Source organism: Zea mays, chromosome 8 (genome assembly GCF_902167145.1).
Source record: "Zea mays cultivar B73 chromosome 8, Zm-B73-REFERENCE-NAM-5.0, whole genome shotgun sequence".
Taxonomy (NCBI): domain Eukaryota; kingdom Viridiplantae; phylum Streptophyta; class Magnoliopsida; order Poales; family Poaceae; genus Zea; species Zea mays.
Genome location: NC_050103.1, coordinates 3,639,082 through 3,654,158, shown reverse-complemented (window position 1 = coordinate 3,654,158; position 15,077 = coordinate 3,639,082). Strand labels below are relative to the sequence as shown.

The window sequence follows — 15,077 nt, the reverse complement described above, 5'->3', positions numbered from 1 at the left end:
AATTTCAGGATTTGAATTTTTGGGATGCTACAAATCTACCCCACTTAAAAGGAATCTCGTCCTCGAGATTCGGCTTAGAAGGGTTATGGGTATAACTTTACTTCAGCTACATATCTTCACTTTGCAGACTCTTCGAGGAGATGAAACTTCAACAAAATCTGGCCTTTGCGGAGCATCCGACTGCTGATTGCAAACACTGATTCTGGCTACTCAAGATCATCTTTAGGCTTCTAGCTTTCGCTTGGGAACTAGCTTATTGAAGAAGCATCGATGCCAACACGCAAACCTTTCTCTTGCGAACTCCCACATGGATTCCTTCCTTGATTGGTCTTCTGGTGCTTCATCAACGGAACTTGGGTGACCACTTCTCATCCAGAAACTTATAAGCTTCGATGATCTGGTCCTCGACAAGCTTGCTACAGGCCTTCTTCTTTTTCTCCACAGCAGGAACTTTACTAGAACACTACCCCACTTAAAATGAATGAGGGTAGATCTCTTGAATCTTGGGGATTTGAACTCCTTGAAGTACCACATAACAAGGGTGTTACGGGTCCTTCTGCTGCTGTTGCTGCTTGAGCAGGCTGCGGAGGGATGACTAGCACAGGGTTGATTCTGGGAGAACCTTCTTCTTATCTTATCTTCACTATCTTCTTTTCTCTTCTCACTTTTCACTTTTCACTGCCTCTTTCTTTCTCTTTGCTCTTCCCACTGGAGGATTCTATCGATGAGTATTACCATCATACAGAGGAGGAAACCAAAGACTATGAACCATGTACAACAGTCTTCAACCCAAGAATCACCAAGCATTGTGATCTTAGGGGCGAGGGAGTGGGAAAATTGAGTTGCTTGCAATTTGGCAGAGGGGATTTTATCGGGGCTGTTTTTGCTTTGTGCGAGATGGGAGTTGAGGGAGCTGGTGGGGGGGGGGGGGGTTTATAGGCGAGCGGGGGTGTTCGGTTGCGGAGTAGTGGTGATGGAGTAGGTGCTACGCGGCAGCGGGTGCGATAAGGAGAGGGGGCCTGGTGTTGCCGGCGATAATGGCGGCGGTGGGTGCGCTGCAAAGGGGGCGTGGGGCGGTGGTAGTGCGCATGGAGGCGGGCACGCGTGCGAGGGGCACGTGTGAGTGGTGGGGTCGATGACCCTGATGTTTGTGGTCTCTGGTTCCAAGAATCTTTGCCTCTCTGTATGGTAATAACTCCTTTTGTCCTCTTTTCCTGTTTACTTTGACTCAGGGGCAGTGCTTTGATTCTCACGGTCGGTCCATTTGATTGAGCGGCTGGACTGGTTTCTTCGGTAGCTTGTTCCAGGCTTCAAGGGTAAGCTTCCCGGTATCTTCTTGGGTAAGGCACTTTTCTCTTCAGATGGGTTAAGATGAGAATGGAAGCATAAGGTAAGGATTAGCTCTAATTTGTGATCTATGTTTTTAGAGAAAACCTTTTTAAGAAAAAACGAAAAGAAAACACACAAGCTCAGCAATGATAAGCACAAACAAATCAAATGTTTTGAATAAGGGAAGAATAGAGTTTTTCCAAAGCACAGACTACTCAGATTCGGGGGCTAAGCATAACTACTACTGCTCAGCTCCTGAATTGAGGACTATGCTAACCAGGACTTATGAGCACTAATGTTAAAGCATCACATATGCACTCAAAAGAGGAGAAAACATCAAGCGAAATTAATTTTGAAACGCCCTAGGGGGCCACACAATTAGAGTTTTGCAAAACACGAGTCTACACGATTACCTTTCATACATGCAGGGCTCTAGCCAAAGTGAAGAAAAACTTCACTACCCAATGCATGCAGAGGACTGGGCATAACTAACTTCAGACCAGGCAGCTTCTCTTCTGGCAGGGCTGGCACACAACTTCAATCTGAGACATCTCCTGGATGGGTCAAGAGGGAGCTGATGTTGATGACTTCTTCTGGCAGCGACTGAGATGGCAGCACGGGGTCAAACTCTTCTTCAAGCGGGACTAGCTTTTGTAGCTCCTCTAAGGGCGGCAGTGCTGGCGGGGTGCTTGCAGCTTCTTCCTTGACTTCAAGGGACGGTGCTGGAATCTTCTTCATGGTGAGGGGCTCAAACAACTCTGGCGGGGGATCTTGGGAGGATTCAGGGTGCTCTTGCTTATCCATAGCCTTAGGGGAGACTGGAATTCCTTCCAAGACTATGGCCCCTTCCGGGAGTTCCCAAGCCTTCTTTTCTCCTCTGGTAGAGACCGAGTGACCTTCAAGAATCTGGGGATCTTCGGCTCTCATGGGTTGAACTGGGTTGGATGAAGCGGACTCTTGGATCCGCAGGGCTCTACGTTGGTTATGGGTTACCAAGTAGGCCTCCATCGACTTCTGGACGTGCTCATCCTTGGCTTGCTTCAGGGCTTCAACAGCAATGACTTCATGACTCTCCAAGGCAGTTGCACGGGCTTGAGCTGTTGTGAGATCCACATGCAGCTGACGGTTGCGCTTCTCTGCATCTTCTGCTCGGGCAATCATCTGACGGTGGTGCCGAGCCAAGAAATCATACTGTGCATCAAGGGTGAGCAGGTATGCAGTGAGGTACACGACTGTGGGGTCGTCCTCAAGCAGCTGCTTCCCTTCCAATGCACGCATCCTGGCCATCCAAACGGGACGGTTTCTCTGAAAGGGCGGAAAGAATCTGAGCGGTGTGTCGGCCACTTCTTCTTCATAGATCTGACATAGGGCCCTCAATGCCTTGCAAGCGACGACTTGGCAGGTGTCTTTGAATCTGTGCCCACCAGCAGTGACACTCCATTCCACATGGTGCGGACTGGATCCAATGTATACAGTCACGACAAACTTCTCTGTGCCATGCTCGACGAATTCACGACCATCATACTCTGGCTGACTCCTGATTCCGAGGCGAACTATGCATGCTCTCAGCAACTTGGGGAAACCATCTTCCTTCTGGCAAAAGCTGGTTTGGCAGCGAACCTCCATCTGACTTCTGAGAGAAGGAAAGGGGGAAAGCATTTTTGAAATGAAGGGATGAGAGCAAGATTTTTTTAAGAAAATAGTTTGGACTCAAAAACTTTTGATCAGGCTAAGGGTTACGTCCTGCGGCCAACCTAACAGCTCTGATACCACCTGAAGCGTCCCAATCCTCTAGGACTCAAATGTGATACAATTACTAGTCCCAGGAGGCTAGTAAACACATTTATACATCAAATGATTCCAGATCTGCTTAAACGAGACAAACCTATAAAGGTGGCGAACAACTTTAAGAGTTGGTCCACAACTCGGGACATATCTTCAGAGTGGGGCTGAAGCAGCCCGATATACGCAGTGAAGCAATTCAGTGGTCCAACAGCCACAGGCAAGGTTGGGAACAGTCGTAACTCTTACCCGGTCTCTTTTTTCTGAAAAACAACAAATAAGCAAGGGTCAGTACAAACATACTCAGCAGCCCACCTTCACCCGCGGAATGGGGAAATCAGATATAATACATGGAATATGTGGAGCTCAAGATATTTTGCAGAAACGACAATATTTTATGCAGAGTTGTTTTGAAAAACATTTTGTATTTTTGCAAAGCGCATCCTCTCCAAAAGGAGCAGGAAGTTTTTCAGTATTATAACAAAATCCCCTGGACTAAACCATCCAGGTATCTCAGCAGTTCCCACTGGTTTTCATTTTCAAAAATAGCTACTGGACTTCCCGTCCACCATAGCTCACGGCTCAACCGCCGAACCTTTTTTTAAAAACCACTTTTCAAAAGCATCTCTTTTTTTTGGAAAACAAAAACATTAATTGTAATACCATACCAGACTCGTCCATTCCTGTGGACACAGACTAGTCGAATAGGTTTTCAAACTCTGCGCAGAGGTGTACAGTTTACCCACTAGTTTGGCTCTGCGATCCCATGGCCAATGAGACCCGAATCCGACTCTCTTTCTTTCCCCGCACGTACTAACCTTAACGGTTATCCGGAAGGAGTCAGGCCACCACCATGTCCAAACCGGACAAAACTTTCCCCCTCCTTATCCTCCCGATGCTCCCCAGCCTTCATAACCCTGGGGTTGGACCGTACGAGTTCAGATTGAGTGACTGCCCACACAGTCTCGAGTGGCTGTACTATTAAAGAGTATAGGTAGTGAAGATGACAAACCGGTCCTTATACGAGGGGACAATCCTTCTGCTCACGCCTAAACCAGCTGAGCCAACACCTTAGGCCCTCCCCTAAACCAGGGAGTCCCTGATTATCCCACTCACAAGGTGATAAGGGTGAAAACCCTTCATCACACACATTTTGAAAATCATTTTCTTTTGAAAACTCACACCTGTTCTCAAATCATTTAGAACATATATATCAGGGATTGATTGCGGCAAGCGGCTGGGTGGCCATAATAACTTGTCTCAAAATCATATCATGCATAAAATAACAGGCTGAGGGTTGTGGTTGAAAAATCATAGGTAATTTATGTATCAAAGGGATCCAGTGAGCTTGTCGTGCTTATTCGGCGAAGGGGGAAGGGGAGCTCGCGGAACTGGCTTCTGGCTCCACCGCCTAGCGTAGACTTGCGGATCTGGCCTCCACGAGACGGCACGAACGCTCCGATAACTATGCAACATGAACAAGCAAACATACAAACCAACAAGTATACCAACAAATATTTAGTATAGTGGTCAGAATAGTGATACATGGATGGGTAGAGTCTTGAGTAGAATATGTGTCATGTGGTGTTGAGATACTACTAGTGGTGGAGCGGAGGTGCTTACCAGGAGGGTGGACTGGAGACGAAGCGACACTATGCGTGTAGCCGGCAGAGCAGAGTAACTGAGTGGGTGGGGTGTTTTCCTTGGCTGAGGGTGTTGAGTGTGTGTGGAGAGGGAGAGGGTAGCTGGGTGTATTTATAGCTGGGTGTATGTGGTGTAGCACAATGAAGTTCACTGTTGGTGAGAATAGTGACGAATGAATCGTCTGACTTAGTATGAACAGGAGAGTTATAGGCAGAATATGGGACAAGTGTATTTTGAGAGTTTTGTGGAATATGGACCATGCTTAAGGGATGACATGGTTGGATAGGGAATAGTTTGATAAGAATTTAGAAACGAGAATTATTGGAATCTGAGTTTGGGAGCCTGGTTCGAAGGAATCTCAAAGTTAAGTGTGCTCAACTTGGAGAAACCTAGGATGGGTGACCAGATGGGAAGTTCCCTACTGGAAGGAAATCACAGTCACCGGAGTTCGTATGACTGGAATATGGGTCTGGCTGGTCTTAGGTGGACTGGACAGCATGATGTATGAGTAGTTGAAATTTGGGATGATCGGCTAATCGATGAATAGTAACGATGAATAGTGACGACAAAAAAGTTACTAGATATCATCGATGAGTAGTAACGATGATGAATAGAAACACTGAATAGTAATGATGGTGAATAGTGTCAGTGAATAGTGATGATGAATAGTAACAGTGAACAGTGATGATGAATAGTCGTATGAACGAACGATGAACGATGAATAGGAACTATGAACGAACGGACGAACGATCGAATAATCGGACGAACGAACGATCGGAATTTCGGCAGCATAATGGCAGGACAAAGATTATCTGGAAGAACGATGAATAGGGACCATGAACGAACGATGAACGATGAATAGGAACTATGAACGAACGATGAACGATCGAATGATCGAACGAACGAACGAACGATCAGAATTTCGGCAGCATAACGACAGGACAAAGATTATTTGGATGAACGAACGGACGAACGATTGAGTGATCGGACGAACGAACGATCGGAATTTCGGCAGCATAACGGCAGGACAAAGATTATCTGGAAGAACGATGAATAGGGACTATGAACGAACGATGAACGATGAATAGGAACTATGAACGAACGATGAACGATCGAATGATCGAACAAACGAACGATCGGAATTTCGGCAGCATAACGGTAGGAAAAAGATTATTTGGACGAACGAACGGACGAACGATCGAACGATCGGACGAACGGACGAACGAACCATGAACGATCGGACGAACGATCGAACGATCGGACGAACGAACGAACAAACTAAGAACAGGGGACGAACGATCGAACGATCCTTGTGCTAGTGCGTGCTTGTGTGGAACATGGAGTGGGTGTGTGTGGGGGGGGGAAGAGTTGCCATGAAATGGCTTGAGGTGGGATGAGAGGAGGCCCTTGCCCCTCTATTTATAGCCATGGTGGGGGGATTAGGGGGAGGGATGAGGGAATTAGTGGGAGGATGAGATGATTAGTGGAAGGTTAGCATGTATTTGTCTTGTATAAGTGAGATTTGCTTGTAGAGCTCACCGTATGACACTGGAGATATATCAGTGGAATATTTGGGCAGTATTTCTGGAAAGAACTTGAAGGGGATCACTGGAGAAATATCGGGCAGTATTTCTGAAAAGAAATTGAGGGTGATCACTGGGGAAATATTTGTAGAATATTTTGAGGAGGATTTTGGAGAGAATATAGACCACTATAATTTATTTGTTGATATCAACTTGCAAACAAACATTTTGAAACGAAATTTGAAATTCATTTTGAATTTAGAGGGAGTTTGAGAAAATTTCAGGATTTGAATTTTTGGGATGCTACACATGGTTAGTGCTCTTGCTGATAAATATGTGGACTCCTACATAATATGCGCAGCTGACAAAAACTATGTGTTGCACTCGATGAAAAGTTTGGTGTTCGTGATGTTGGCTGCAATTTGCATATCATGGATCAACAATATGACTACAAGATGGTGGAACAGACTCATAAGATACATGAAGTAGCTAAGGAACTCGAACACATGTTTGTTATCTTACAGTTTATGGTCGACTATATTGTCGCTAAACTGTCACCTTTTGGATAGATTTTGTTACCTCTCTAAAACACAAGAGATAAAATGTTAGTGTGGCTAAGCTTATTGGGTCTCTCAATGTTAACTAAAGGATGAGAGCAAAAGACACTCAAGCCCCGTTTGTTTCGTTGGAATTGAATTCTATTCTAATAATTATAATTTAAACAAAACTAATTGAGTTAATAAATTTATTTATGTAATGTATTTGTATGTTATCCTAAATCATATCAGATAGATAGTTATATACTACATTTATGTTATAGAGAAATAAGTAAAAGTGTGTGCTATAAATTGTACATTAGAAAAAGTAACATGTTAATCTATAGAATTAATTTCCATCTCTCGCCCCTATGAATTTGAGATAGGCTTATATACACTTTGGAAAGTTGTGGAATGTCGCATTTTAAAAAATAGTCTATTGCATAGTTAAATTCCAACTCCTCGAAATGAAGGGAAACAAACGGACCCTCATGGAAAATGAGTTGAAGGGTCTAGTGAAAATATAGCACAAAATAAAATTTCTAAATCGTGATAACAATAATAAGAACAAAAAACAATAGAGAAAAATTCAAGTCTAAGAAATCAACCATATTTAAGAAGAAAAGGAATACAGAAGATGGTTGCTTTGTTTGTGGGAGCTATAAGCACTAGGCAAGAGCGTGTTTAGACCATAAATTTTAGCAAGACAAGAAAAACCGCGAACGTGGTTATTAGGAAGACTGAAAGAGGAACATCTAGGTATGGTACCTCTCTACCTACTATTAAGCAAAACCATACATAGAGCTTTCACCTACTAGTGATACACTTGGGGAGCAATAAAAAATGTTTATTCAAAACACTTTAAAAATACTAATTGTGCTCTAATATGTTTGACAAAATGTTTGAGACTATACATCTATTTCGTACGCCTGCCCCACGCGCTAATCAAACACGGCAGCGCAGCACTCTTTGAAGCTATGCGCCACCCGGGGCAATGGCAGCATGATTAGGTCTGCGCTGGGAAGAAGAACAGGCCATGTTTCCTTCCGACACACGGGCATATAATACAGGCGGATTACGCGACGACGACGGCCGCCGTCCCGTCCGTGGTCCAGCGGGACCACTACCCGAGAAGGACGCCCCGTAGTTTCCTGCGGCTTCACGTCCCAAAAAGAAACGCATAAACAGTGGCGGAGTGGCCACATCTGGGAAACAACGAACCCAGGATTGTCGGTCACCGCGGTAAATGAAACGGGGCAAAAAAGCTCCAGCTGCCTGCGTCTGCGTGGAGTGCTGTCCTTCGGCTTCTCCCGGCACGGCAACGGCATGTCTCGCGCCGTCCGGCGTCCACCTCGGCCGGTTGGGCACTCGGGCCGGCGAGGGGGCAGGATCGGACAGAACGCATGCCCGCTGCCCGCCAGTCCGCCACCCCACCGCCCAGCGCGCGCTCGCCTGCCTGGCTTTGCGCAGGGAGGCACATCGCACACCCTGCAGCTCAGGCAGCGCACTTTCATTATCAGAGCTAAACTAACAGTATTATCAAAAAACAGGCTGGCAAATTCAGGGGCGGAAGAACGGGGTCCGGCCACTTGCGCACTTGCAACGCACTGTATACTACACTACACGGGCTCGATATGTAAGCCTCGCTAGCGAACAAACGAATGAGGCAGTTTCTTATTGCGTCCGTGCACGTGAATTATTTCACGTTTGTATCCATCAGTAAACCGTGGCGTAGCTTGGATTTTTTTCATAGGGTATGTCACAATAAATTTTTCATAAATAATTTATAGTATAATATATAATGATAGGATGTACTCACGTAACCCTACGATGCTGTTTTTTTTTTCTATTGCCTGTTGCTTCAACCCCAAGCCTACACCGCTGCTAGACCTGGACTGGACATGCGCTGCGTTTTTTTTGCTGGATTTGATGGGCTGGTGGTTCGGTGGGCCGGCCCATAGGGTATGCTATGGCCCAACCGGACCACCCAGCAGCTAGGTTGTTGTCGGTTAAGCTAGTAGTTAGCTAGGAGGCTTCAAATCTTTAAATCACTCTCTTAATTTTGTGGATTGATGCCTCACAATCTCCCCTCTCCTCTCTCTAACCCTAGCTCTCTCTTCTCTGTTTTCCCCCCAAATGAGCCAGAAGACAAGCTTCTTTCTCGCCGAAGACAGCAGCCACGACATGAGTCATTAAATTAAAAGTCTACAAGCAAAACATGTTATTGACGGTGGGTGTTATATCCATATTTCATTTCATTCTATCAGGATGTTTGAATACACTAAAACTTTACGGTGGGTGTTATCTATATCATGACAGTCTTGTAAATAATACAATAAAACTCTTTAGTAAAATTGACCTAGTAGCTTTTGGCAATATCCCTGGCTAGGTCGCGCGCTGCCATAGTTAATGAGATAGTTGTTAGGTGGATGTCCAGCTAACAATTAGCTCGTTGACCGATCAGATGGTTATTTAGATTCACTCTAGCTAACTTTTAATATAGCAAAGAGCCTGTTTGATACTATATATGGCCCAAAATTTAGTACTGTGCTAAGCCAAACCAAAATGCCATCCAAACAAGCGAACTAATTTTGAATCCACGTTTCAACTGATAACTAGTTCACTGGTTGGCAATAGGAGGCTAATTCTATCAACTAGTCGATTAGTGACTAATCCCAAACAACTCAAACAGGTAATTCTAACTTTTAGCTGAGTGGATTCAACCGAAGCCCTCGTCTCATTTGATACCCCACCCAACTATATATCACTAGTATATGAAACACATGACAAAATTGAAATAACCCCCGTGATATTGAGCATATATATAGCATCTGGTACGTGCACATGGATAAACAAAGCTGGTAGCTGATGATGGTGATATATGGGCCCGGCAGCCAATAATCACAGTGGCACTTTATACACATGTGTTTGATTTCGGAACCATGTGGGTCGGGTCGGAGCCGACCCGTTTTTCTGGGTTGAGTCGGATCCGTTCCTTATTTGGTTCCAGTGACAAGTTAAACCTAGTTTCTTGTTTGATTACAAAGTTAAAGTGGGTTGGAGCTGCACCATCTCTTGTTTGTTTCGTGATGAAAGATGAATTGAATATGGTCACCTTCCTGATCATGTTACCATACTCATGATGATATCTTCAATTCAATAAGATAACATTGTTCAAAATAAATGAAACGACACTATTTTAATATTTGATATATATAAATTAAAGTCATTATTAACCAAGTCATAAATTTTTAGTGATGAGGTCTCACTGTTACATTTCAGTCATAATTAAAGGAACATCCTAACAACATTAAGATGCATTTTAGTGATGTAACATTAGCCATGACTAGCAGGTGGGGGAGTCTGACGGCGCTGACGGGGGCCAGCACGTTGGAGGGCAGGCCAGTGGGGACTGACGACGGGATGCATGCGAGGGATTAACGTCGGAGGATGGGCCGGCGGGGCCCCCTCGTCCCAGCAGGCCGGCGCGCCCCTGTGCTGGTCCCGAGTGGATAAGGAATGAGTGACGGGAGGGTGGAGAGGAAGTGAGTCGAAATGATTCGCTTGTTTTTAATAAATCATTAGAATCCACATTTTCAAAAAGTATTTCGACACAGAACCAATCTAACATGCGAGCCTTTTTAACCAAAGGTGAGTTGTTATGGGTTGAATCCGTTCAAACCCGCTAACCAAACACACATATGCGATGTGAGAGGTCTTTAACGGGCTAAGTGAAAAAAAAATCATAAAAAGTATAACTTTAGACTAAAGTTATATCATACAATTTTTAACTGTCTCTTATACATAAAAAAATCGATCAAGATTGACGTCAGGAGTAATTATCACGATCTATTTCAGATGTTTGTTCGAGTAACCATCCCGTTCTAAATCGAGCAGCGCAGAGGCGCAGATGGCACTCTTTTCAGGATTTTTGTTCTGTTTGGTTTTTTTTTATAGCTGTCACGTAATCGCACGTGTCCGATCAAGCAACGGAAGAGACCCATACCAGTCAAAACTGGCCAGAAAGGGACCCATACCAGTCAAATCTGGCCAGAAAGGTTCGTTCTTGCACATCTCGTTCAGCCCACGCACCGTTTCCAGCGACGCCATGCATGCATGGCTCGGTGTCCAGCACACAGCAAGGTGACGTTACCCGGCACGCCACGCCACCCACACCTTAATGCACTGTACAGTGCAGCTGTGCTTTGCGCCTGGTAGGCTGGTAGGTACTATAGACAAATGATGGCGCTGTTGCAGCCAAAACCATAATAATTAAACAAAGCTTGCAAGTTGCAAGCTGGGTGAAGGGCAGCACATCACAGCTAGTGTAGTGACGGCATCACTGTCCTCCTGGCTTGGCTGGCTACGTACGCGGGCGAGCGAGAGCGCCATTTGCGTTTGCTCGGCTCGGGCATATCCATCGCTTTGCTTTCGCGCAAAGCTGCCCCCCTGGGGGGGCCTATAAAAGGCATCGCCCCGCAGGCCGCCCCTTAATGCCACTGTGACCACACCAAACGCCGGCGGAGTCGTCAGTCGTGCGTGCCGGTGCCCGTCCCGTTCTGCCCCGCTCCCCTCCCCCGACTCCCTCACTCTTCCTCTTCCGTTCCATTCAAGATCCCTGCAGCCGTCCGTCCATCCATCCATTCATCCGTTAAGAGGAGAGGGGAGGCCGGCCGGCCGGCCGGTGGAGCGGAGATGAGGGGGCAGACAGAGACAGGCCGGTGGCGAGGAGGCGACGGCGTTGCGGCGTGGTGGGTGGCCGTGGTGGCCCTGCAGCTGGGCCATTCGCTGAGCCGCGCGCGGGCGGGGCTGCTGGAGTCCAACCCGGGCCTTGCCTACAACTTCTACCAGAGCAGCTGCCCCAGCGCGGAGTCCATCGTCCGCAGCGTCACCTGGGCGCAGGTCGCCGCCGACCCCGCGCTCCCGGCCCGCCTCCTCCGCCTCCACTTCCATGACTGCTTCGTCAAGGTCCGCCTCCGCCCGTGCTCTCTCTCTCTCTCTCTCTCTCTCTCTCTCTCTCTCTCTCTCTCTCTCTCTCTCAATCAATCCAATCAATCATGCGCGTCGTCAGGCCAGGCGTCGGTGCGAAAGGATGTATGTTACTGTACAGGATAGCAAGCATACATTAATCATTCCGAGTTACTTCGCCTGTGTCCGTGCATTTAACTCTCTTGTTGGCACGGCGCGCGTCCGGCCGGCCTCCGCCTCCCCCTCCCCCTCCAGGCTCCAGATCGAAAACGCATCGTACGTCTTCTTCGTCCTGCAACCACGGCATTGACTCGCAACACCGTGTAGAGTACCTGTCGCAATGCTAGATTCAGGCGCCGGCCAGACGAACACAGCAGAAACTCCAGCTTTTGTTTTGTTTTTGCGTACATATACGGTACATACATACGGAGTATACATATACGGTACATGTATACGGTGTCGTTCGTAGTAAAGCATCTCCGCGTCCTGCACTGCACGGCGGCAGATTTTTTTTTTTCCGCGGATGGGGTAATGGCTTGGTATGCAGTGCACTGCCCCTTTCCAGTTGCCAGTATGTTTCCAGCTGCTTTGTGGTTTTGGAGGCTCTCACTCACACATCAGTCATCACCTCTCACTGTCAGTCTCAGCAGAGTGCGCACCTGCTGCCGTACCCAGCGCACTTTTGTCGGCTTTTATTTACCGAGGGCAAAGCAGAGAGCTGCATCACACGAACACGAGGGGGAAAAAAATCACGTACGAGTACGAGACGAGCCCGAGGGGAGCAACACGAATCTTGTCATTTTGCCCCCGGCCCACGGCGCTCACATGCTCTCGTCCGGATTCCGGTGCCGCGGCGGCTGATGAGGGGTCCGTCTGGGGTGGCATGCTGCGCTGCGATGCAAGCTGCGTCCTGCTCCTGCCCTTGTCGTCGTCACTCGCCACGCCACGCCACGCTGTCTCGCTGTTGTAACTGTAATATCTAAACTGAGCACCGTCCGTCTGCTGCTCCCATCCCAATCCCAATCCCATGCAGGGCTGCGACGCGTCGATCCTGCTGGACAACGCGCAGAGCGAGAAGACGGCGGCGCCGAACCTGTCGGTGGGCGGGTACGAGGCGATCGACGCGATCAAGGCGCAGGTGGAGAAGGCGTGCCCGGGGGTGGTGTCGTGCGCGGACATCGTGGCGCTGGCGGCGCGCGACGCGGTGTCGTACCAGTTCGGGGCGTCGCTGTGGCAGGTGGAGACGGGGCGGCGGGACGGCGGGGCGCCGTCGCTGGCGTCCGACGCGTTGGGGGCGCTGCCGTCGCCCTTCGCGGGGTTCGGCGGCCTGCTGGCGGGCTTCGCCAGTCGCGGGCTCAACCTGACGGACCTGGTGGCGCTGTCGGGGGCGCACACCATCGGCGTGGCCAGCTGCTCCAGCGTCACCCCGCGCCTGTACCAGGGGAACGCCACCAGCGTCGACCCGCTGCTGGACTCCGCCTACGCCCGCGCGCTCATGTCGTCGTGCCCCAACCCGTCGCCTGCGTCCGCCACCGTGGGCCTGGACGGCGGCTCGCCGGCCAGGTTCGACAGCGGGTTCTACGCCCGGGTGCGCCAGGGCCAGGGCACGCTGGCCTCCGACGCCGCGCTGGCGCAGAACGCCGCCGCCGCGCAGCTCATGGCCGACCTCTCCACCCCCGCCAGCTTCTACGCCGCCTTTTCCATGTCCATGAAGAAGATGGGCCGCGTCGACGTGCTCACCGGCACCAACGGCCAGATCAGGAAGCAGTGCCGCCAGATCAACACATCTTGAATACCTTGGTTTCTCTTCAAATTTTTTTTCTTCTCTCCTGGCTTGCCTGATGGCTCCCTCCCATTCATCACCATGCGTCGATTCGGCGCGCATCAATATATTTCTCTTCGTCGAAGCCGTCGATTCTTGCGTTCGATTGTCCTGTCTTGCAAAACGGAGTAACTCCTCGTCTTGGCATTGCCGCTCAAAGCAAAAGAATGCACTGATCCCACCACTAATCGCCGCGCCCATCCTAACCAACACGATCGAGATGCCTGGCCCTGGCCCGCGCAAAGGCTTCGCATCTGAATGAATGAATGCTAGTACGTTCAAAGAGCAGGAAAAGGTATCGCATCGGCATGAGCCACTGCCGGTTTATCATTACTACCACTCTGGTTACTTGAGCTACGACGACGTTCCCCCATTTTTTTTTCTACACCGACCAGATGCCACACGGACGATATTCCCTCTCGATATTCCAAAACTTTTGCTCGTCTATTGCACACACGATGCACGTAGGCAGCCGGACGACATGCGGCGCATTTTCTCGTGTTACGAGCGAACTTTCGATTCATTATTATTATTATTATTTATCTGTCCGAGGAAAGCTAGCAGCGAGATTCCAGCTGTTGAGTTTGTGATCCAAATTCTGAAGAAGGCGGTCAAGTTAGCGAGCGAAGCGAAGGCCCGTCGCCGGGAGGCTTGGGCGGATCGTTTTCCATACTCGTTTTAAGGTTTCACCTCTATAAATATCTTTGTAAGCCGCATAAGATAATTATCTCAATTATAAATCTCCTGCGATCTATAACCATCCGAGAATAGTGAGAAGTTGTTGGCCGACACTCGTGTTTTTTTCCCTTCGCTTTAGGGGAGGTTTTGCACGTTAAATTTGTGTCTTCTCTTTGATTGATCCCCTTTGTTTTCCTATTCATTTATAACACCAGCTGCGTCAGTAGACACACCGATAACCGAAGCAACAGCCTCAAGTACCTATTCTTATTGCTTCAGAAAAGAAAGCTATACAGTCTATTCTTATTGTCACTCTTTTTATCACGTCGTCTTGGGCCGATTGATGTAAGACTTGAGTGCCTTGTGTTGTGCTTGGATGTGTTGAATGTCTTGCACATATTTTGGCTGTGTTATGTGTGTGTATAATGTCTTGGACATATCAGGTTTTTGGAAAACGCTATCGCGACTGCTCACAGATCGTCTGCTTCTTGTACGCGCGACGTCGTGGTTCTTATCAGTCTGATTTGTCTACACTTGCGGTATTCTAGCGCCGACGACCCCTTGTAAGAATGTCTATACTTTCTCTGTCTCTCATTCTTGTATTCCTTCAATAACTAATGCTAGATTATGAAATGTTAGCGAGTTATACATATACGACACATGCTGTTATATCTTTTCTTATTGTCAGAACCAATTGGTTCATCACTAAATTGGTTTTATTTTCAAGAAACTATGATGGTTGAATTTAGGATAGATGGATGTTGTTTGTTGTCTAAAAAATATATAAAGAGAAAA

General features: G+C 47.8%; 1 protein-coding gene across 1 annotated transcript; it reads left to right on the top strand.

The window, feature by feature from the left end:
• The first annotated feature begins 11,319 nt into the window (after positions 1-11,319).
• Positions 11,320-13,644, top strand: LOC107457598 (Peroxidase 24). Its single transcript, NM_001321631.1, has 2 exons — positions 11,320-11,782; positions 12,816-13,644. The coding sequence occupies exons 1-2, from the start codon at positions 11,510-11,512 to the stop codon at positions 13,572-13,574; spliced, it is 1,032 nt and encodes a 343-aa protein (NP_001308560.1). The 5' UTR covers positions 11,320-11,509; the 3' UTR covers positions 13,575-13,644.
• Positions 13,645-15,077: the final 1,433 nt, after the last annotated feature.